The following is a 24,192-nucleotide window of genomic DNA, read 5'->3' as shown; positions in this document are numbered from 1 at the left end:
CACAGCTTCCCAACAATTTGTGTGATTTGCATGATCCCTTTTCCTTAGTTTGTAAACCCTCCAAAGGGACAACAGTATCTACCTCTTTATTTCCCTGAGATGCTCTTCCACCCATATTATCCAAAAGATTCACCATAGTGTGTAGTACGAGTGTGTAGTACTAGTATCTTTCCAAAAGCAGTCACCTTGGTCTGCTTAGTCTGCACACGCTCGGGTAAGACAGCCCCAGACTTTGTGTTCTGCCTTTTGAGCTTAGGTTGCTGCATGTTTTTAGTTTTTTTAGATGCTTCTGTTTATTCTTGCATTTTTTGCCCGTAGGTGGAGATCTCCAATCGAAATCTGTTTGGTGATCTATGTTAATTACAATAGAAGATATATCACCCGTCTAGATCTTGCTGCTAGAATAGTACTGTATAGCATCCGGGTGCACTGGAGTGTCCACTAAAGCCATATGGCTATTAGGGGAATCTGCATCCTGCACATCCTGTAGATTATCAGCAGGTGCACACCCCACAGATAAAACTTGCATAGCACCAACCATGCCCTCCCGTGCCCCACTCAATTCTTTTAAGGTATTTTGCTGCATATTCTCAATTGAAGAGAGTTTTTCCAGAACAAGAGAGACACTGGCATCAAGGCCAGTGTAACTTTCCAGGTACTCATGGGAGATAGCCCCGGCATGCCTATTGGGCACTGTCGTTGGAGCCAATCCTCTAACAAAAACCTCAAAAAATGTCATTCTGTTTGTTGCCCCGTTAGCACCCCCAGATTATCCGGGGTATCAGCCAGAGTCTTTAAGGCTAGGTTGAGGCTAATGTGAAAGTTAGTAAACAAAGGTGTCACTAGATCTTGAGCCCCTACAGAATGGTTATACGCACTTTGATCAATCAGAGTATGGAGTTTAAGGCCCATCCTGGGTGTATTTGTTATGAGTTTGGGAGATTAACTCAGAACTCTCTCTTCAGTAGTAGAATTGAACCTGACTCGGGACACATTTGGACAACTCATCCTCTCCTCGGGAGGACACACTAAATCTATAATCGGTGCTGAGCTGAATTGGAATAAACATTGTGTACCTTGTTGTCATTATCAACCTGGAAATCCTCCAGTTGTGATGAGCATACCAATTGACCCACCCCTTTATTTAGAAAGCTGCCCTGTCATGGCGTACCCCCATTGGGATTTGTGGATTGATCCCTCTTCACCCCACCACCCAAACGAGAGATAATATTTGACACTTCCAGTTTACCAGTACTAGACATCCACCTTTGATTTCGATAGATGACTCTTCCAAAATAGATATGCAAGTCAATAATGCCCCCTAATTGCTGTTGCTGCTATATGGAACGAATCTTCCATACAAAAGCTCTCCTATTCCAATGCATTTGTGTCCACCTCCCCATTCGCCCTCCTCTCACCACCCAAACCAAGGTTGATTGTAGATCCTCCAATCTCAAACAATCGTTGAGATAGCAAAAACGGATCACCACAGCTTTTGCCAAATACAAAACACATTCAGTGCACTTGATGAAGAGGCGGGGGAGGAAACAATTGATTCTTTTAACAAACTGCAGGATCCCTTGTTTACGGGTAAGTGCAAGGAAGAGTTGGCACCAATAGGACCAGTAGCTTTTTTAATTGGGCCTGGGTGTTGAGGAGACGAAGAATGGAACCTCACCACCTTCCTGGAAACCAATATGGGTGGAGCTGACAGACATCCACTCAGACACTCCACATCCATCAAGACCCTTTCCCCATGGGCAATTTCCACAGAAGGTCGAAGTAAATCCCTGGATACCTCCTCATAACCATTAATTGATGGGAGATTAGTTGAAGATGGTACAGCATCCCCCTTTTGACAATCACTGCCCTGACCAAAACCACCCTGGCCAAAGCAACTCCTCAAAGTCGGCATAGTCAAATTGTGTACCGGATAACCCAAAGAAAAACAAGTGGCAATTCCTTGTTTGCAAGCAGGGCAATTCACTATATTCACCATATAATGCAGTGCCAAGTATCCACAAGTAGCAGGTAATAGAGGCCAGAGCGGCTCAAAGGATCAAAGCCCGCAGTCAATGCCCGGCTCTCGAAAAGGGGTTGCGCAAGCCACAAAATATACAATTCCTTTAATACAAGAGAGTAAAGGTCCAAACCTTTGCTCTTCCAAGAACTAAGGCCTCTAACAGCTCAAGGCACAAGGCCAGTCGTTCTTCCTTTGAACCAATTCTAGAAGAAATAACACATCAATTCAGATAGCAAGAGAGCAAATGCTTGTGATATGCTTGTGATATAGCATTGACACTAGCCAGAGCGGCTCAAAGGCCAACAACCACAGTTGCCGCCCCACTTGAAACACAGCAAGAGGAGTGCCTGTCAAGACACGAAACACAGCCGTAACTGCTAGTTGAAGGCAGTAATTTGCCCCGGTGTGGGTCAAAATCCCAAGGCCCACAGTCCCCACCTGGTATGAAAAGTATTTGATGTATTGACTGTAAAACAGTGGTATTGTTAAGTATAAAATATTGCATGCTTTGGGAACTCACAATGTGTTTAGGCAATGTGTAGAGAGATTAAATTATTTGCTGAGGATCACACACTTTGGTTAAGTTTATGGCTGGTCTCTTGGTGACTGTTGTGCTACATCGCACAACCACAACTAACAGCATTTGAGCAGCACGGAAGGTGAAAAAAAATGACCAGCTGCAAGAATAACCTACGCCGAGTTACTTATGGCCCAACAGCGAAAATCAAAAGCTGGCACCCATCAATGTATGCACAGTAAGTGAACATATATCTTAAAGTGAAATATACAAATGTAGTTCAATAGAGCTACTTCTTAGATGAAAGTGAGCAAGACAAAATAGCTTTGGACTTTTAAAAAATGTAACAAACACCAGAAAAATATCCTGAGAGAGGAAATGTTCCAATAAATATGCTGGCAAAGAATAAAAGGTGCTCACCTTTAAAACTCAGCAATCTGTCGTAACATAGTCCCTGGAAATCAAAATCCCAATACGAAACAAGTGCTTGTGGTCTTTTGAGTAAACGTCTGAACTGGGAACATGACAACCTGAGTAAACTCCTGGTTGCCAAATACTTGCCAACCTCTATAAAAACCAACGGGTTGAGTCTGCCCTCTGAAAAAAAGTTAAGCTGTCAACCGAAATGTGTCCTTTACTTGTGCCCTGAAGAGCAGCCACAATCAGGGGAAAATAACTGCACTAGTGTCAAGGATTACAAACTCTCTTACCACATTGTGGGCAAATACTCATGACTTGCTTGCTCTCTCATCATTTCCCCTCCTCACCTCCATGTCTGGCTTTCAACAAAAGTCTGCTTTATAAAGATAATTTGATAAGTACACATACCATAGTGTCACTCAAATATATAAATCCTTATAGAACTATGTTAGATAAAAAGTGCACCGTAGTGGTATTCCCTCCGCCCCATTTTAACTGGGAGTCAATAAATTCAAGAATGCAATTAAGCAAAAGGCCAAAAATTGTCTGAGTGCAAAACGTTCAAAGGACTGACAGTATCACGGTTTAAAAAAAGAATTATGTGGATGCTGTGTGTTATGAGATATTTAAAACTAAGAAAACACAGCATTCAGGACTGTGGACTGTATCCCTTTCATGCAGTAACCAGGACCAACTCGGCTTTGTTTCAAAGCGAGGAACGATCCAGCCCCCTTAGGCCATGGTGCTCTAAGTGGTCTTGTAAGGTGGGCTCATTTATTAGGCAACATTGCCTTAGTGGGCTGACCCTTTCTTTGCTTTGAAGCTAAGCAGGGTTTTTCCCAGTTACTTCATGGATGGGAAACCTACTGCAGCTGTAAAAATCTCTCTTTTTTTTATTAATGACTAGGATACTACAAATACCAGAATGCAATTCAGCAAAAGATAAACAAATTGTCTCTGAGTCCAAAACTTTCAAGGACTGACAGTAGCACGTTTAAAAAAAATAATAATTTGGATGCCGATTTGGTTGCCCATCCATGCAGTAACTGGGACTGAGTCTGCTTAGCGTCAAAGCATGCCTGACCCTGCTTAGCTTCAACGCAAGGAAAGGGCTGACCCATTTCCCTAAGTGGTCTTGTAAGTTTGGCATATTTAACAGACAAGGGGGGCATATTTAACAGACAAGGGGGGGCTGAGCTGGCCCTGTCCTCACTTTGAAGCTAAGCAGGCTCTGTCCTGGTTATTGCATGGATGGGATACCTGGATGGTTATTCGGCTATGACAAGTGATTTTTCATCACTATAGCTGTAAAAATATGTTTTTTAAAGAAACAAACAAAACTCTTACTGCGATTACGGAACTGCATATATCCTCAGGATTTGTAGTCCAAATTAGCTGTGAATATCAAGAAAATGGATGAAAATAAATGTTTTCCTGCCCCACATGCCCGCACCAAGTGCCCCCTCATATGTGCCAGCTTCACAGTGGCCTCCTCAACTCCCATGCCCTCTCACTTTCCCCCCACCCTGCATCCTCTTTCAGCCAACTCCCACATTTCACTCGGTGACCTCTAGCCACCACCCTCCCCACCTCTAGCCTGATGGCATTTACACCTTTTTTGACTTGCAAATGGCATTTTTCCAACATTTTATTTTCCCAGAACCTTGGCTATAACCTTGAATATCTCTCACATCGAGAGAAAAACAAGATGGTGGCTGTTCAATTTCTAAAAACACACAGTTTTGGGTAAATCCCTGAGATATAGCTATCTGTTTTTTGAGACGGGGCACCCCCTTCAACATCAAATATTTAAATAACTACTACACGGAATAACCCCAAACCACAAATGGATCGCGAGTCAAGGCTTCATGCCCAAGTTGTTTTGGACCTGGTCAAAATCCGTCCAGCGGTTTGGGCTGTGTGCTTTGCCAAAAATGTACCTTGTTTGTCTGTAGGAAAATGATTGTGAGTAGGCCGCAACTTTGGAAAACATTTTTGTTTTGTCTTCTTAATAGCATTTTTATTTTTTAACAGATGTTTATGAAACTTTGCAGTCTGAGGGGGCTCGTAAATCCTTAATCACTTTTGAAAATGTCGGTCAAATCTGTTTCTCGAATCAAAAAGTCATTAACAATAGAATTGTGAGGTGGGTGTTCCTGAGTCCGACTCATAAAATGTATATATATATATATATATATGTGCTATTATTACTTTGACAATATTATCTGCCTGGGTTCATCTGCATAATCTATAAGAACCATATTTGCTTTAATATGTTGCTTAAGGAGACATTAAAGTTCCTGCCAGGCCTCACGCCCCCTTCTTTCAGGACCGGGTTAGGAACAATGAACACAGATTGACGAGGATCACACCTCCAACTCTATAAATGGAATCATGTGCTGTTTTTGTTTAACTTACACCAGCGAAATATGAAATATAACATGGCAATTGCATATCGCTCATTTGTTCATTTTTTCTTCACAGAAGGACCTCCTTTCCGGATTGCATATAAGGCGTGTGCTAACCTCAAGCATATAGGGCAGTTCCCTGTGGTACCTACAGAAACCATACATGGCATTACAGCCCTGAAGCTCAACGAAGGCCTTTGAAGATGTTTAAAGAGAGAGGCACATGCCAAGCAACAGAAATTGTTTCTAAGCTAGCTCTTACACTCAACATGTGCCTTTCCTACTGTGCACTCATGAATTAAATAATCAACTTTGATACAAGATAACTAATTTAAATATCAGGGAATGTTGTGGCATATTTCCATGTCGATTCATAAGATTAAAGCACATTTGTCAGTAGTCTTTTCATGCTTTAACAATAAGTAAACACATCTGATTGGTGTTGGACTGCACAAAGTTATCTGCACGGTTCTGGGTAAGAGGAGGGAGGGTAGCTACTTTCCCTTGGCATGTGAGATGTAGATGTGTCTGCTCCACGGTTGTGGAACTGGGAGATATGAATGGATACATGCTCTGGAATGGATTGTAAGAGGTGAAGTATAGCTGTCACCTATGGGACTATGAGGGGGGGAATTCATCACCTCTGTAATGCACTGGTAGAGGTGGCCAGATATCTGCTGTGCTTGAAAGTAAGAAGTGTCCTGAAAGAGCTCTGCTGAAATGCAAGGGGGGATTTTGTCATTTTGTGCTTGTCAGTAGCAGGTCAGAAATGTCTTATCTGTGTGAGGTTGTCCAGAATTTATCTGTGGCATGTTGGACACTGAATGATGGGGCGCTCTGGTGTGTGAAGAACATTAGGAATCAAGAGATCGCAACTCCAGTAGCAGAGAAATTCCTCAATGAATGAGACAAACCTACAGCATCATCTTTTCACATGCGTTTGCAAAGGTTTACGCTGCAGATTTTTTTTGACTGTTACTTCCTTCGACCTAGCCAGCATAGCCAATGGTGAGGAGTCAATGAATTTGTACTCGAAACACCTGGAGAGTCATTGTTTGCCGAAACCTACATTATCAGCTCCTGAGTGCCACACCACCTCGTTTCAACATTGCAAATGCTGTTCTATTCTAGAAATAGGCTTCCCATTAGCCACAGACACCTGACATACTCATAGATATTAAAATTAAATGCACATTAAAATGGTTTCTTCTATTGCACTTCATACCGGACTCCAGTCTCTAAGTGCAATACCAGGACTAGGTACTGAACCTGTGCTGCTCAGAGTAGTCTTGTTTACAAGACCAGAGTGTTGACCCTAAGCGATCTGTACTGGATATCCCACCCTCAAAAGCATATATGCACACTCAAAATAATGTCTGGAAAACTATGCAACCACTTCAAGACAAGTGCCGTGCATAACCGAGTGGATTGCTTTCTCATGGAATGGATCCAAGAACCAATGGTTTCTGATCACCAGTGCCACAATAAGAGCCCATTATAGTGTCCAAACTTAGCAGGGGAATTTCCTTGACCCCCCCCCCACCTTATCCGTGTGTAAATCAAAATAATAAACAAGTGCAACTTCAAGGTCAACATTAGCAGTCCACTTTATGAGGGTACTTTTGTTTTGGTATTGAGATACAGGATACATTTTAACATAGCAGCCACAGGACATGTGCACGAGCAGCAGTGCAGATGCAGGATAAAGATAAACAACCAGGGATAAGAAGATACAGAGGGGTGCATGTATCTGAACATAGACTAAGATCAGAAGAGGGCGGTGGTTTTCAAGTGGTTTTGCCACACGTGAGAAAAGAAACAAATGTCTTCGGTGTGTACACTATATCAATGGTCTCACTTATTATGTTTAAAGTAACACTAGAGAGGTTTAAGCCAATTATGAGGCTTTTTTTAAGTACCCTTCCAACTAAATCCATCTTTTGGGTGGGCAATTATGAAATATTTTCAATGACTAGCAATTTTTACAGGTTAGGCACTATTAGAGTAAATTAATTGGCCAGGATTGCAAATTATGGTTAAGGGGTGACGCTGATATTTAGGCCACATTGTTTACCAGTTCTTGTCATACAGAAAGGTGCAATTGGCCCTCATTCCGAGTTCATCTGGGGCACCATTGAGGATGATACAATGGATGTTGTCCACACCCCAAGCCAAATTGCATCCCCCCAGGTATCCACGAGCGATACCGTAGACACCAACACTCCAGAGCAGTCTGGCCAAGACCACACCCAGGGACATATAAGTCCAGCATACAGTGTTGTGGAGGATGAGCAGGTGTAACGCTCACCTGGTATCCACGGGGACGTCACTCAGCCTGTTCTCACCTCTTACGACCTTGAACCCTTCCCTGGAGGCTACTCGACTGGAGACTGGGCCTGAAACACAGGATTGGTAGGGTTTAACTCCCTATTGTCTCTGTGTGCTTGAACCCCTTCTTCCCCTGGGTCCAACCCTTCCCTTTGATCTACAGCTCACCTTGTTTTCTGTGATAGTGTGCTCTCCATCCTGCTTTCAGCGCAGGGGCGCGTTGATTGATGCGGGCTCGTTGCTGCCTAGTTACTTCACTGGCAAGAGTCCGACAGGTAAGTATAATGGGTCTTTTGAACAGTTCTCTAACTTCGTTCCTTTCCTTCCTTAGATGATGGCCGGCGTCCGGGGATGGCAGCGTGCTGCTGAGATGTGTTGCACTGAAGGTGAGTGAGAGCACGATGCGCGATGCACCCCTTTCATCTTTGTATTGAACTGAGTTCTTTTTCTGTGTTTTTTAAGTGCCGCAACGTTTTCAGCGTGGATGCCGGTTATGAAGAACAAATGCGGTGAGTAAGCGTGGTATGCGGCGCCTCTAGATGTTTCCACGCTAACCTGGAGTGTCTTTTCCCTCTTGCAGATGGATGAGAAGTTCCAGAGACAGAGTTCCCCCAGAGCGGCTGGGATTCAGGTATGCGTTTGAAGCTCGTGCAGTCTTTAAAAATAAGCGAGAATTTGCAGAATGCTTACTAATGTCTTTTTTCTGTTCTTTTCCCTTTTCCTTAGGAAGCGGCGTGCCAGGATGGGAATGACACCGCCGAAGATGCCAGCAGAACAGAAGGAGCGTTGAATGATGGGCAGAATCACCGCAAGGTAAGGCTGTTCCTAACAGTGTTCTTGTTCTTGCAGGAGCTGAGCGCAGAAGAAATATGCAGGCCTACTGGAGACCGATCTGAACACGGTGAGTGTCACGCTGCAGGTGCAGAAAATGTAAAGCATGTTTCTCAGCCTGGGTGTGGCTTAATTAGTCTCTGGGTATCCCAGGTGTCTCTGGGCTGAACCACACCCAAAAGACTAGACCGCGCATGCAGTTCTGGGAACCAAAATATGTGGGGGCATCCATCTTGTCCCCATCAATGCACTACAAGTCCAATCCCCAATGTTATCCTATGGGAGTGAGTGAGTCTGGTGCCACAAGTGCCAAGTCTGACTCCAAATGGGTCTTTGGAGGGATGAGAGGCCCTTGAGGGCCATGTAGGTGATCGTGGCCTGGCTCCAGCCTGACATCTTGGAGGGCTGGGGACAAGAGGGGCAGGAATCATGACAGCAGGCTGGGCATGCCAGGTAGATTCCCAGCACAGCCAAAGGTGCATCCGCAGGACCACATCGGGTTGACCTGCTCACTGGAATCATCAGGGAATTTGTGCATGACAACCGTCAGGCCAGGGAGGAGTGGCACACCGAGTTGTCAGCACTAGGCTGGTCCATCATGGATAACACCAACCGCCTCTGCAAGGAGGTCTCGGGCCTCCGGCAGGTGCTAGGGCGCATCGCTGATGCTTTGGAGGCAGGTCATACCGCCCTACAGCCCCAGCAGGAGGGCACACCATCCACCAGCAGTTCGACACAAACCAGCCTGCTCCGCCGGTCTGTCCGTGCACTGCGCCGATGGGACATGCCACCCCCTGGCTCTGGGAGTGCTGAGTGAAAGTACTGGCAGCCTCATGTAGGCTTTGTGGATTCTATGGGCTTGTGTGGGGGAGTTGTGGGGGAGGCGGATGGGGGAGGGTGTGTGGGGTAGTTGTGGGGGAGGGGGAGGAGGGTGAAGGTATGTGGAGGAGTTTTGGGGGGAGAGGAAGGGGAGTGAGGGTGTGTGGGGGCGTTGTGGGGGAGGGAGGTGAGGGTGTGTGGGGGAGTTGTGGGGGGATGGGAGGGGTGTGAGGGTGGTGGAGGGTCTTGACACTTACGTTAATATTGTTACTTTCAGTACACCAGTTGTGTGAAAAAGAAGACCACAGTGGACATTCATCATTGCGCATGTGTCATTTAATCATTCACAGTGCATAGTGCACATGTACCCCCACACCTAATGCTCTATGTCCAACCATTATGTCACCCTCTGCTGACATGTATGTCATAAATATTGTGCGATCACTGAATGGCACACAGCGCATCCCTCCTGTGCATCGCCACCGTGATGATGTCCTGGCACATCTTCCTCATCCCCTTCATCATCATCATTTGGTAGCAGTTCCATGTCAGGGGGCAGGGGCACATTCCGGCGGATGCACAAATTGTGCAGCATTACACATGCCATGGTGATCTTGGCCACCTTCTCATGCCTGTAGAGGAGTGCCCAGCCCGACCAGCTGAGACAACGAAATTGTGCCTTCAACAGGCCAAAGGTCTGCTCGATGACCACACGTGTACGGGTATGGGAACGATTGTAGTCCTCCTTGTGCCTGTTCTGTGGGTTTCGGACAGGGTTGAGGAGCCACGGCTTCAAGGGGTAGCCACTGTCACCTGTATGAGATAAAAATTAAGGTAAATGTCAGGGGAATCATGAAGGACAGCTGTACTAGTCACACATGCCTGCAGTTTATGTTTGCCCATATGCACATGTCCCAGGGTGCATTGACGCCATTTACTGTCCCTCCATATGTCATGTTCCATGGTCTAATGGTGTGGGTTTCATCGTCATGATGATGGTGTGCACTGACGTCTAGTTGCACATGTATGGTGTATGCATACAGCTGTGTAAGTGTCAAAATTGTGAGGTGATGTGTCCTGTGAGTTTTGGCAGTAATCTGTGCAATAATGGGCAATCAGCATTGGCATTCCCATGGTGACATGTAGCACTCCTCTGATTGTGCCGGCCCTGTACCGGACTGTGGATTCACTAGTAGGTTCAGTATGATGCACTCCCAGGGATGCTTGTCCTGTGTGGTGATATGCTGGAGACAGCCACATGGTGCATATGCACTGCATGGTGCAGGATGGCCTTTCGGAGGGTGAGGGTCACTGATGGGTGGTGCACGTGTCATGGGATGTGGGGTGGTTTCCTGTTAGTCATGTCATGATAGTTGTGGACCTTACTTCATTCATATTGGAATTCTGTGTCTTGTACGGTATGTGATGGTTTGGGGCACTATTTGGTGATGTGCACATCGTGCAGTCTCATAAACATTGGCAGCATGGTGGTGTGTGCATCAATCCCCCCTTTTCAATGCCATGTGCCAATCCTGCTACTTACCAAGCAGCCAGGCACATCGTCCAGCATGTCACTCCATGTAGCGTGGTAGCGTGGAGTTCCGCAGGACCAAAGAGTCATGAGTTGATCCGGGTTATCGGGCACAACCATGTGTGATGATCTTGCTGGCGTTGCATACCATCTTCACATTGATGGAGTGGTATTGCTTGCGGTTGCGGTACACCACCTCCATGGCATGCGGGACCACCGACTCCACGTGGGTGCAGTCGAGGGCACCTACACAATTTGGCATGTCTGCCAGTGCATGGAAGGCAACTTTTGTATCAAATATCTTCTGGGGAGCATGTGGTAGGGATATGTAGTCCTGTGTGTGCTTGAGGTGGGCATCCAACACTTAGTTCAGGATTTCGGAAAATAAGGGTTGTGATATGCCATGCATGTGCCCCACTGTGTGCTGGAAGTTTCCTGTGGCAAGGAAGTGGAGCACAGACACTACCTTCAGTAGAGGGGGGGGTGGTGGGGCATATTTCAATGAGGCTCACTATGTCGTTGTGTATAAGGTCCCGGTCCACACGATACAGGGTGTGGATCTGCTAAGGGGTTAGGATGAAGGGAGTGGCTCTGATGCGAGGGATTGGGGGCTGCTGGCGTGGTAGCGGTGGCTGCACTGGTGGGGCACGCTGGGCCTGTCTCATCCTCCTTCTCCTCCTGCGTCTCCTCTGTGGTGGCGGCTGATGTTGTTGATGTTGAGGCATTGCAAGCAGGTCCTCCAGCTCCAGTAATGCTACTACTATTGGTATCATCTTGGTGTGGGAGGGCGTGTGGTGTGTGGGTGTGCTCCTTTTATACTGGGCCTGACTCCATTGTCTCCACCTGTGCTGATTGTGCGCACCTGTGGCAGTTGGAAACACTGCTCAGGGCTCTTTACGCCTGGTCAGCGATGCCGGTATTTACGCCATGCCGGTAGGCACTTTTTCCACCATCATGAGGCCGTTATTTGCATGTCCGCCTCATTTGTGATCTTCTCCGGTTTACAGCATGCACTAATGATGGCATGGTGGGTTGCGTGCGCACGCCCAGCCCGCTATTAACGGCATCGTACTTTACGATGCTGCTAATAGCGGTCTGGTTGGTCAGAATAGCCCATAGCGGTAAACAATGCCGGTAATCCTTTACCAGCATCGTTTTTCCCTTACCTCCAAACTCAGAATGAGGGCCATTTTGTTGACATGATATGGAAAATACACACTATTCAAGCACTTTATTGTGATGCATTTTATCTTTATATAAAAAATAAGTCTATATTCAATTTTGTAGATTCAATACGTATTTTGTAATGTTTAAATGACAATAAAATGATTATAGTTTTTTAAGTACATTATGTTTTTTCTGGGTTGATCTGCAGTGTATGTTCTGGGTTCCTTTATGTCATTTTTGTCGGTTTTTCCTTGCCTATTAAGCATTGTTCCGCTTGACATGACCACTGTTTGAGTATTGTGTATTGCTTCCCCTATGTCAGTGCCGAAGGGGTTACCAATCTTCTGTGTTATTGTTTCAGTGCAGTGTTTCACTGCATGGGTTTACATTTTGCAGGGTTTCTAGTTGGATTTGTGAAGCAGAGAATTTTTGTGACCACCTTTGTCCGGTTTTGCATTAGATTTGTTTCTGATAATTTATTCGTTATTGTTTTTCTTTAGCAAGGCCAGATTTTAGCTATCCAGCATGGCTGCCTCTGATACCTACTTTTTCAGTGAGGAATAATTAGCCGAGGCAATTCGTGTTTCATCCTTTTTTGATTCCCTCAATCAATCAGTTGGTGAAGAGTCAAGCACAGGCATCACAAGTGAAAGTATCCTCATGTTGAGGAAAAAAAAGTTTAGAACAGAGATGCATGGGCACCTGCTCACAGAATATCTCAAGAAAAATATAAACCCACAGAGTCTTTTTGTTAGGAACGAACCCTGCCTTTTGATTGATGATTTAGAGTTCAAAACGGCCTTTTCGGGCGTTGGTACCAAATGTAGCAGAGATTGGAAGCTGCTGACCATCAACACTGCCCTCAAGAAAAGTGTCCTTGTGGGCAATGAGATAGATGAAGCTGAGGCTGCGTTTCTGCACGATACTACCATCTTGAACATCAAAGAAAAATTGGATCTTATAGATAAACATACCAAAGAGTTTATGAAGTTAACAACTAGCAAAAAGATGGAAAAACTTTAAAAGACATCTCTACGTTCTCCAAAGAAATTGTCTATCCTTACTTAAGCCCTGATTATACTGGTCCTGGCCATTGGCATGACCCGTCTTACTTAAATACTGGTCAACTGAACTATAGGAAAAGGGTTACCTTTTCAGATAGCTCTTCTGATGGGAGTGGATATTTCCCCAATCAGAATTCACGTGGCCAAAGAGGCTGACAATGGAATAGAAGCCAGCATAGGGGGAGAAGAGGACGCCAAAATTGGCATTATCAACAATACACGCAGATGGCAATGTATATATCACAGGGTCCATACCCACCGTTTCCACCGCCCAATCTCCCTTTTCCTCCAACCGATTTAGGGCCACCACCAATAGAAAATGTATTTCAGACCAGGAGGAGAGCGTATCAGCGATAACTGCTGCTTCGGCAGTGTATAACATCTCCAAAAGAATTCTTACCCCAGAAGAGATTGTTATCTTGGAGAAAGGCTTCTCATTTATTCCCATGAGAAACCCCAGTAAAATGGATTTGGAAATGGAACTCTGGAACTTTTTCTGCAAAGTTTGCTTAAGAGACAATTTCTGAATTAGTATTACTGACTCTTAAAAAGACAATAATACACCATTTAAATTGAAGTCAGCGTTTATCACCGACTTCCCAAATAGTCTCAAGTGAAACCATTACATTTGAGCTGGCTGTTCTACGCGATTTCCATTCCATCTTTGCAGCTCCAGTTGATTCTAAACACAATAGGTCCTATAATTTCTCCAGGAGGGAATGGAAATGTTTACAAGATTTAAAAGGAGATCCATCTATTATTATCAAGCAAGTTGACAAAGGTGGGGGTGTGGTTGTCTGTGACTCCACCTATTATGACACTGAGGTGTTGAGACAGTTGGACAACAGCTCATTCTACCTTAGGCTTAGAGGGAACCCCACAGACAGTATACGAAAGGAGATTCTAGCCCTTGCCATACGAGCTCGGTATACTGACATTTTTAGTCTCAAATAATTCCAGTTCCTCACCATCATAGGGACCAGGGTCCCATTATTTTATATTCTCCCTAAAATTCATAAGAACAGTCTTGACCCTCCTGGAAGACCTATAGTGTCTCTTTGTGGCTCTATTCTGGAGCCACTGGGTAAGTATCTTGTTTTTTTTTTCCTTAAACCTCTTGCTGCCGATGCTCCCACCTACCTCGCGGATACTACACATGCTATGGTGCACCTGGAAGGTCTACCCTTCAATCCTGTTACTAATCTATTCATCACTCTAGACGTGTTAGGCTCACCTGGTATCCACAGGGACACCACCCAGCCGGGTTACTCGCTGGTATGCTTCTCAGCTTTGCCCTTATGTGGTCTGCGGGGAAGGTTCTGCCTGAAAATACAGGAGGAATGTGTTCAAGACTGACCGACTGGGGTAAGTATCCTCCCTCCACCCCTGTATGATTTCTGGCACCCTCTCCTCACCTTGTGGTAGAATTAGGCGTGCTCTCCGTCCTGCCTTCTTTGCAGGGGCGCGTTGTCTTTCATGGGTGAGTGCGGTCCAGTTACTTCACTGACGCCGGCCCATTTTATATTGTTCAGGTAGGTCTTATTGCTGTTCTTTAGTTTTGTTGCTACCCTGCATGTCTTTCTTTGTTCAAAATGTCTCTTTTTTCTCCCTTATGTATGCAGAGCTTCAGCGCGGCAAACTGGCTTTGTTGAGCCCCGCTGGTAAATGATGGCGCATTAAGAGCGCTATGATGCGGTAAGTAAGCACTATGCGCAGCGCTGCAAAGTCTTGCCTTTGCTAACCTGTGTTTTCCTTCCTTGTAGGTTGCGGTGTTCTTCAGCGCAAGTGGAATGGCAGGAGTGGTGCCAGCCGAGAGGCGACCAGCCAGGTAAGCCTATGGAGCAGTTCGTAATTTGTAAATGTCTCTACTGCTTTCTTTAATGTTGCCTCTATCTTCCTCTTTCAGGTCGTTCAGTCCGGGAGGCGTGCAGATTTGAGGAAGCTGTTCTCAGTAGCTGCGAGTGTTTAAAGATGAACACTGCAGATAAGATGCTGCTGCTAATGATGTTCCTTTTGTCTCCTTGCAGGTTCTGCTTCTCCGAGGTTCGAGAGAATAGCTGGACACGGTGAGCGTCACGTAGCAAGCTGCAAAGTAACGCGAAGCGTGTTGTCTTGCTCGGGTGTGGTTTAAATAGCCCCAACAAAATAGTTCAGGTAAAGTAGTCCCTAGGCTAACACACCCAAAACACTAGACCGCATAGCTTGGTTCTTAGGAACCAAGCTATGTGGATGCCTCCATGTTGGCTGACAATACAATAAAGTAGTTCCCAAGCACATTGTTTTTCATGGTATATGAGCCTGGCACCATAGGCGCCAGGACTGGCCCCATGAGGGCTTTTGAAGAGGATGCAGGGCCCTAGAGGCCCGAGTCCTGACTCCACCTGGGACACATGGAATACTGGGTGGATGTGTAGATTAGGTGGTAAATCCAGTTTCACGGTTGCTGGGTTGATAATTGCTTTAATAGTATAGGGTCCTAAGAATCTGGGATGAAAGGTCCGGGTTCCCTTGATGAGTACGAATTTAGCGGCTAACCAAACTGTGTCTCCTACTTGATAATCAGGGGCCTTTTTCAGGTGTTGGTTGGCGAATCTCTTTTGTTTTTCTTTGGCATGAATAAGGTGTTCCTTTGCCCTTTTGAAAGCCTGAGTAATGGTTGTGTGTAGAGTCATTACCGCTGGCATTTCCAAGCTGGCTGGAAGGTCTAGTTCAGAGGTACATGGATGTCTGCCATAAAGGGTATAGAAGGGCGTTTGTCCCGTGCTTGAATGTAAAGAATTGTTATATGCATATTCGGCTATCCATAGTAGGTCTTTCCAATTCCTTTGTTCGTGGTGCAGCATGCACTGTAAGTATTGCTCGAGTGTCTGATTGGTTCTCTCAGTTTGGCCGTCCGTTTGGGGATGGTGACTGGTAGATAGCCCAACGTCGATCTGCGCCATTGCAAAACATTTTTTCCAGAAGTTTGAAACAAACTGGCTGCCTCGATCAGAGACCAGAACCGAAGGGAAGCCATGTAGCTTAACCACACCCTCCAGGAACATTTTTGCTAAAGTGGCTGCGTCAGGGAGGCCTTTGAGAGGAATAAAATGGGCCATCTTCGAGAATAAGTCCACAACTACAAGGATGGTGTTGAACCCTTGGCTTGGAGGTAGATCAGTGATGAAGTCAAGGGAAAGAGTGTGCCATGGAACTGGAGGAATGTCCAATGGTTGTAGGAGATGAGATTGTTTTTGTTTCTGTGATTTATTTTGTTCGCAGACACCGCAGGACTGAATATACTGAATGATGTCCTTACGCCAGGTAGGCCACCAAAAGTTCTCTTTCACCTTAGCTAGGGTTTTGGCGATCCCAGGATGCCCTTCGATCAGTGAATCGTGATAGTTTGAAATAATATGCTGTTGTAATTCCTTCTTGGGTACATATAGGCGATCCCTAAAAAAGGGTAGATGGTCCTTGAAGGGTATATGGTTCTCCTTGAGTTTGCCATGCGAGGTAGGCATCAGGATTCATTGTCTGTTGGATTTCTTTTCGTAGTTCTGCTTGTGTTAAGGCTGTTGTGAAACCCAAGACTTTGTCTTCAGGTACAATAGGTACTGGGTCTGGAGTTGGATATACTATTTCATCTATGCCCATGTGAGATAAGGCTTCCGCCTTTCCGTTTCTGACTCCTGGTCGAAATGTGATTACATAATCATATTCGGCGAAGAAAAGGGCCCACCGTAATTGGTGCGAGGACTGGGCCTTGGCTGTTTTGAGATATTGCAGGTTTCGGTGGTCTGTGATGACTGTAATGGTGTGTCTGGCCCCCAGAAGGTGGTGCCTCCAGGCTTTAAAGGCGGATTTGATAGACAGGAGTTCCTTGTCAATGATGGCATAATTAATCTCTGGAGCTGAGAACTTTTTCGACCAGAAGGCCACAGGATGCAGCTGGCCGGTTTCCGGGTCTCTCTGTGAAAGGACAGCACCCATTGCTAGACTGGTCACATCAGTTTCAATGACATAAGGGAGGTCTGGACGAGGATGCCGCAGGATTGGAGCAGAGGTAAACCTTTGTTTAAGTTCCTGAAAGGCTTCTTCTGCTTCTTCGGTCCAAACAAACTTTTTATTGTTTGTTCGTAATAGTACTGTGATTGGGTGCACATCCTGAGAGAAGTCTGGGATGAACGGAGGTAGAAGTTCGCAAAGCCCAGCATGCTTTGTACCCCTTTCAGAGACGTCGGTGATGGCCATTTCCGAATGGCATCTACCTTGCACACGTCCATTCGGATGCCTCCTGGAGTAAGGATAAAACCAAGAAATTCTACTTTTGTGACGTGAAAAAAGCATTTTTCAAGCTTTGCAAACAAGTGATGTTGACGGAGCCTGGTGAGGACTGAACGAACATGCCTGACATGATCTTGTTCCGAGGCTGAGCATACTAAGATGTCGTCTATGTACACTAAGGCGCACACATCAATTAACTCCGTTAAGACGTCATTCATGAAATATTGGAATGTCGCAGGAGCATTGCATAATCTTAGGAACCAAGCTATGTGGATGCCTCCATGTTGGCTGACAATACAATAAAGTAGTTCCCAAGCACATTGTTTTTCATGGTGTATGAGCCTGGCGCCATGACTGGCCCCATGAGGGCTTTTGAAGAGGATGCCAGGCTCTAGACGCCCGAGTCCTGACTCCACCTGGCCAATGGGTTTGCCAGAGGGGGTTTTGGGTGAGGGTCGTGACAAGACGTGGAATCTTTACATTCTAATATTCCACAGTCAGAATCTTTGCCCATTATTAAATTATTTTTAGACATGAGAAGCGATCCCCAACTGGTTCCCAGTGAGTTTCTCATTGAACTCTTGGAAATTGCTTTGAACAAAAACTATTTTTGGTTCAAATAAGATTTCTTTTTACAAATCAAGGGAACTGCAGTGGGTGCCTCATTTGCCCCAGATTATGCTACTCTATTCATGTGGGCATTTGAGAAAGTTTCCATCTTTGATGAATCTAATCCCTTCCTTCAATCTATCATATTTTATAGAAGATATATAGACGATATCATCATTATCTGGGACAAAACTAAGGGTGACCATGAACATTTTCTTACATGGATCAAAACCTTAAATGAACATCTTCGATTTACTATGTCTGCAGATAATATGTCTATATCTTTTTTGGATCATCTTGTGAAGGTTAAGGATGGCGCAATTGTTGTAGACCTTTATCGTAAAACGGCTCACAGAAATACTATTCTTCATTTTGAAAGTTTCCACCCTCAATCTTTAAGGGTGAGTATCCCTTATGGCCAATTTTTAAGGGCTAGACGAAATAGTACAGACAAAAAAGATTTTTTGGCACAGGCTGATATCATAGAGAGTAGATTATCTCATAGAAGTTACCCCCATCATGTATTGAGACAGTGTCGCAAGAGGGCACTTTATCAACATCGAAAGGTTCTACTGTCCAAAAATATTCATGAAAGTCCGTCTAAGTCTCGCATGGTCTGTGCTATGACCTATAGTACCCATCAAGAAAGCCATCAAGAAAGCCATCAGTAAACATAGGCATTTATTACAACGGAATAATGTGGATCTGGATTTTCCTATGTATGCATTTAAAAAGGGTAAGAACCTTAAGAACTGGTTATCCCAAGCAGACAGGTTCCAAGTTAAAAAAGGACCAAAAACCATCACTGAAACGTGGGATATGAACAAGATTTGTGGCTACTGTTGCCAATGTGGGTCTACGACAGCTACTAGTACTGTCATTATTAGCAACAAGCCCTGGAATCTCAGGGATCACACCACATGCAACTCAGAGAATGTGATATACGCTGTGAGGTGTCCATGCAAAATGACCTACATAGGTAAGACATCTAGACCTGTGAAACTTAGGATCACCGAACATAAGTCCAGGGTTAGGACTCGTAATCACACTTATGACCTAGTCTCCCATTTTATAGAACTCAATCATAGTTGTGATGACCTCCGGTGGTGGGCTTTAGAACTTGTGCGAGGTCCTGACCCGTATTCCTCTGCCAATAGAGTTTCTACTAGAGAACATTGGTGGATTTATAATACTCAAAGCCACCTGGAGGGCTTGAATGCCCAGGATGAATGGCCTTCTGTCGTTAGCAGATCTATGTAGGGTACTTCACCAGTGCATTTGCATTTTATTTTCCTTTGTTGGATCTGGGTCACCATTCATGTAATATACATTGCGAACTTGGTTTATGTTATTCTGAGCTTTGGATCCTAACTTCGTTTGAACTGTGTTAGTTATTTTATAGGGATTTTTAATTTCCTTTTTTCTTTCTTTTATCTTTCTTCTGACAGTTGGCACGTATTTACATATCTGGATGTGGCCTGTCTGATGCCGACCACTCTTCATTCCCATTGATATGGGTACAGGGTAAACCTACACCAATTCTTGTGGTTTTTCTTTTCATTTTTTCATATTCTATAGTTGCCTTATTAGAAGCGCACGCTATGTTTTCAACCGTACAGATGGGTGTTATATATAATAGGCCACATGTGACTCTTCTGATATGTTTTACCTTATCAAGATGTTCACATTACTGCTTCGACTTTGGTACATAATGCGAGCAGTTTAGCCCAAAGGCCGTAGGCGCGGTGGCAGGCCCGGTATTTTCGCCAGTCATTGTGCTGGGGGCGAGATAGCTCACGTGCTACGTTTGGTGATTGTATTTAATGATTCACATGCTTGCACAGCGGCAGGCCCGGCATTATCGGGTTTCCATTCCGGCGGCAGGCTGCATTCACAGCAGGTAAGCGTTGCGTTGGGCATTTTCTAAATGCTCTATTCATCTCGGAGGCTGATTACTTTAGGCCTTTATGATGCCGGGATTCGCAATCTTTGTACATTTACAATAATACTTTAGCATGGTAATAGATGCTGAGTTTGGACGGTTAGTTACACTTTTTGGCGCTGCATGAGCTTTATAGATTCCTCACTGTTCGAATTGCACCAGTGAGCAGTAGCAGGCTTTAGATCTCCTCAGCAGGAAAAGTGCTTGCAGCGTATGCGATAAACTAATAGACGTGTCTTTCTTTCTGGGGAGCTTCGGCCCATAATGTTGCCTTTTGGGTCTACCAATGCAGCGCTCTGCAATAGATGCTTTTCATCGGCAGTTTTGTATTTTTACACAGCTCAATATTGCCTTTCTGATGCATTTTAATTGTGTCATTTTTCTTCATCTCTTTTGTGTTCTTTCGACCTTATGCAGTTATTCAATCATCTTTACCTGCGCTATATGAAAATAAGGTTGACGTTTCCTGGCATGTATTGATGGTCTGTTAAATCAAATATATTTAATTACAGAGTGCATCTGCCATTCTCAATTGATGGGAGGCCCCCATTTTTGACCTTCTAGTTACTTTATCCATGTGAGTAGGCCTTTTCTGGCAGCCTACCTTTTTCCATTCTGGCCTAGGACACAATTTTATACTGTTTTGACTTCAGGGAATGGCAGCTGTTCCTTTTCTCTTGCTTCACAAAATGAAAATTAGGGATATTGTTGTCCCCTTTTTCTTACTTAATTTTCTTTTCCTTGCTTTTATAGATCCATTTATTTGATCTGTTTTTGGCACGGCCCATACATATTCCTGGACCAATCCACAGGATGCAGGGATCAGCCGTTAATGGTAAATTTCATTTCTCCCACTATATGTTTCAAGGTTTTTCCAAACTTGGATAATGATAGAAGTTCCCAGTGCAATCATTTTCAGATTTTCAGATCTCCCTTTTAACGTGTTGTTGTTTGTCTTTGCTTTGTTTTTGGGTATGTGTTTCAGGTGTGATGATTGGCTTCGGCCTTTAAGCATTTATTTATTAAGCCATCTCTTAGTTCTCAACTGTAAAGTAACTCAAAAGGGGAGAATCCGGTGGATGCATGAGGGGTCTCCCTTACTGCAAATAGGGCCCATCGGATCATGTGATCCCAGTCCATCCCATCCTCAACTATGAATTTTCTCAAAATCATTGTAAAAAGTTTTGTCAAATCTCTCTACCAATCCATCAGTTTGGGGGTGAAAAACTGAGGTTCTTAAGGTGGTAAACTGTAGTAGTTCCTTGAATTCACCCATAAGTTTGCTCATGAAATTGGATCCCTGATCCGTTAAAATTTCCTTGGGGTACCCAACCCTAGAAAAGAACGGGAGTAGGTGTTTCGTGTTGGGTTATATTGTTCTGCGTGGGGAAGGCCTCTGGATACCGGGTTGCATAAACAACAATTACGAGAATATATTTACTACGCAGTCTAGAAGTTTCCAACAGTCCAATGATATCCATCCCAATTCGGGAGAAAGGGACTTTGTTATCGGTAAGGGGTTTAGAGGGGCAGGTAAGGGAATATGTGCACTGGTTTTCTGGCATATTTCACATGTCTAAATTAAGTTCTTTGTGTCAGCATGGATATATGGCCAGTAGAATTCCCACTGATGTGCACTTGGATTTTAGACTGTTCTAAATGTCCCCCTGTCAAATGAGAGTGTGCAATTTCTAGCATGATCCTGCGATGGATTTTGAGGATTACTTGCTTAGTTTTACTAGAGATGTCCTTTCTATATGGTAATGCCTGTTTCAGGAAGAAAAAGGGCTCCCCTTGTCTTGTCCTTCTCCCTCAGGAATCACTTGTAAGAAAGCATCTGAGTGCTGGATCATTTTGCTGGGCAAAGTCTAGATCGGGAAGGATGGTAGGTTCTTCTTGCCTTTTTGCCTAAGTGGTACATGTCTCATCAGCCTCTCCAAAGCCTAAGCTACCTCTCTGTTTCCTCTGGTTCTTTTTCTTCCTCAAAACAGGGAAATAAAGCCTTCTCAAGAACTCCCTCTGCAAATGTGTCCCGACAGTGTATTTCAAATGGGATTTCGCCATGGTTCTGTAAGAGAACCTTTAAATATCCTCAAAAGTCTGGATCTATCACGCCTGCTAGGACATCTAAGCCAAACCTCCAGGCCAGGCCAGATTTTGGTGCCAACCTTATGTAACAACCCACAGGGGGTATTAGGACTACATCTGTGAGCATCATCCCTCATTTCCTGGGAGTGATAGTGGCTTCTCTGCTGCCACAAATATCAAAGCTTATGGATTATTTTGTGGAGGTAGAGAGGTCTGAGGGTCTGTGACAAAGATTATGGAATTTTAGGATCCCCAAATTTGTCTCAGTTGGGCCACATTCCACTACTGACACCATATGTAGGGAGGCATGGTATCACAAGTATGACACTGACACAATGGATACCATTTGTAAAAACGTTATTGAAAATGATGGGGCTGGAGAAACTCCTACTTTGCCTTATAACTAAGATGGGATTAGTCTCGACCATCAAACGATAAACAGTACAGTCCTAGCGGAGTCTGTCAAATCAAAATAGCATATACTAACAAAACCTAATGCCTGCCCTATTTTTTGTACAAAAAGAGTAAAAAGGAGAAATGTACATAAAGGAAAAATCAGTGTTCAATTAATAAATGCAGGTGGAACCAGCTCTGCTCCCCACATTAGAACTCAAGGAGTAAGGCTGTCCCTGTAGACAGGATAGCGCGCTCCAGTACGTTTTCCAACACTATAAACAGTTACAAACAATGGATTGAGGCCTGCTTGACCTTCCACGTTAAAGTCTCTTTTCTTGATTACCAAAAATAATATTTCACCACAAAGTTCACAAAGTTCCCCCTCTGTCAGGCTCAGACCGCTCAGATCAAAGTTCAACACAAACTTGCAAGGGGGCTCCCTTTCCCAAGTTTATTATACTTCAGGTCTCCCTCAATCGTGCTCAGACTACTTTCGGATGTCAAAGACTTTCGAATGTGCGTGGCTCTCTCTACAGATCACTGCAGGACCACTTCGACTCAAAGTTCAAGTTTACTTTTGCTTATTTCACTTTTGCTGTTCATTTGCTTTATTGCTTCAAACAATGTTCCTTTCACAGAGACTTTCGAGTGGGCTACTTTCTTTTGCCAGACCACTCTGTTACTTAGTATTGCTGATTTCAGGGTTGTTTTTACTTCAAAATTCATTCACATGTCTGCCTTTCTTCGCATCTCATCCACACGCGTGCAGCCTTCACTTGCGATTTAATGTTGCTACTTTATTCGCTTTAACACACACCGGTATCTCAGGTTGCTTGCCAACTTACTGGCTGTGTCAACTCTTTCTTGTTTTTGCTATTTCCAATTCACGAGTCAAGGTTAGTACCAAAGACTTGGACTCACCTCCCCAACTCTGCCGTTCACCCGGGAGGGTCGCTAGCGGCCTTGAAACACAATGCAGTCTTCACTTGTGCGATCTGGCCCTCTCGACGTGCCTTCACAGACTGTCCCAGGCAACTACCTTCAGTAGGGAGCCCTTGGGGTTTTTGGCCCACTGGTCTCGTCCCTTGGTGTGTTGCTCTGCTCCAGTAGGTGTGCCTTCGTCCCAGAGGTTCTGCTGATACTCGTGTTCCGCCTTGCTCAGAGTATGTCTTTAGGTGTTGCCTTTTATTTGTTTGAGGAGAGCTAATTGGTATTAGGTGTATGCATTTAGTGTAAAAAGCGTGACTTTGCTTGACCAGATTAACAGGACATGTCTGGATACCCTTAGTCACCCTCTTCCTCAGCCCAGTGTTTGTGTAAAAATGGGGGGGGTTGGGACCTTAGAAAATCCTACAAAATCAGATGGGGGAGATGAACAAAAAGGGGGGAATACCGCGTCTCACCATCGGTTATCTCACCCCCACTCCCAGAAAACCTCTCGCCCAGGTGATCCTCCTGCACTGGACCACCCCCTGGGTCTGGATCCAAAAGCAATGGCTGTGCCCTGGCCACCTGAGAGAGAGATCCCCAGGGACGAGTGGATGAGACACCCTCTGATTTCTCACAGTACCTTCAGTTTTGTTGGAGGTGGGCAAGTTTTCTCATTTTATTTAAAAAGGACATTCTTGTACAGTATAGAAAAGCAGGGTAGGAAAGCTCAATGGGAAAACAGAAAGGCATACATTTCTGAAAAGTAGATACAATTCCAGTTTCTGTAAGAGGTCATTTGCGCAAGTTAGGCAACAACTATGTACCCATAATTCCAATAGTTTGGCAAAACATT

General features: G+C 44.6%; 1 protein-coding gene across 1 annotated transcript in view; it reads left to right on the top strand.

Moving 5' to 3' along the window:
- LOC138521615 (phospholipase A2 inhibitor and Ly6/PLAUR domain-containing protein-like) overlaps positions 1-5,800 on the top strand; it is a 293,027-nt gene extending 287,227 nt beyond the window's left edge. The window contains exon 5 of the mRNA XM_069634573.1: positions 5,445-5,800. Coding sequence (XP_069490674.1) covers positions 5,445-5,569 — 125 coding nt within the window. The 3' untranslated portion in view covers positions 5,570-5,800. The remainder of the gene's footprint in view (positions 1-5,444) is intronic.
- The last annotated feature ends 18,392 nt before the right edge of the window (positions 5,801-24,192 follow it).

This window comes from Ambystoma mexicanum, chromosome 1q (assembly GCF_040938575.1).
Source record: "Ambystoma mexicanum isolate Mex_15411 chromosome 1q, UKY_AmexF1_1, whole genome shotgun sequence".
Classification (NCBI taxonomy): domain Eukaryota; kingdom Metazoa; phylum Chordata; class Amphibia; order Caudata; family Ambystomatidae; genus Ambystoma; species Ambystoma mexicanum.
Note: the sequence above shows the minus strand (reverse complement) of the source record. Positions and strands in the feature narration are given on the sequence as shown.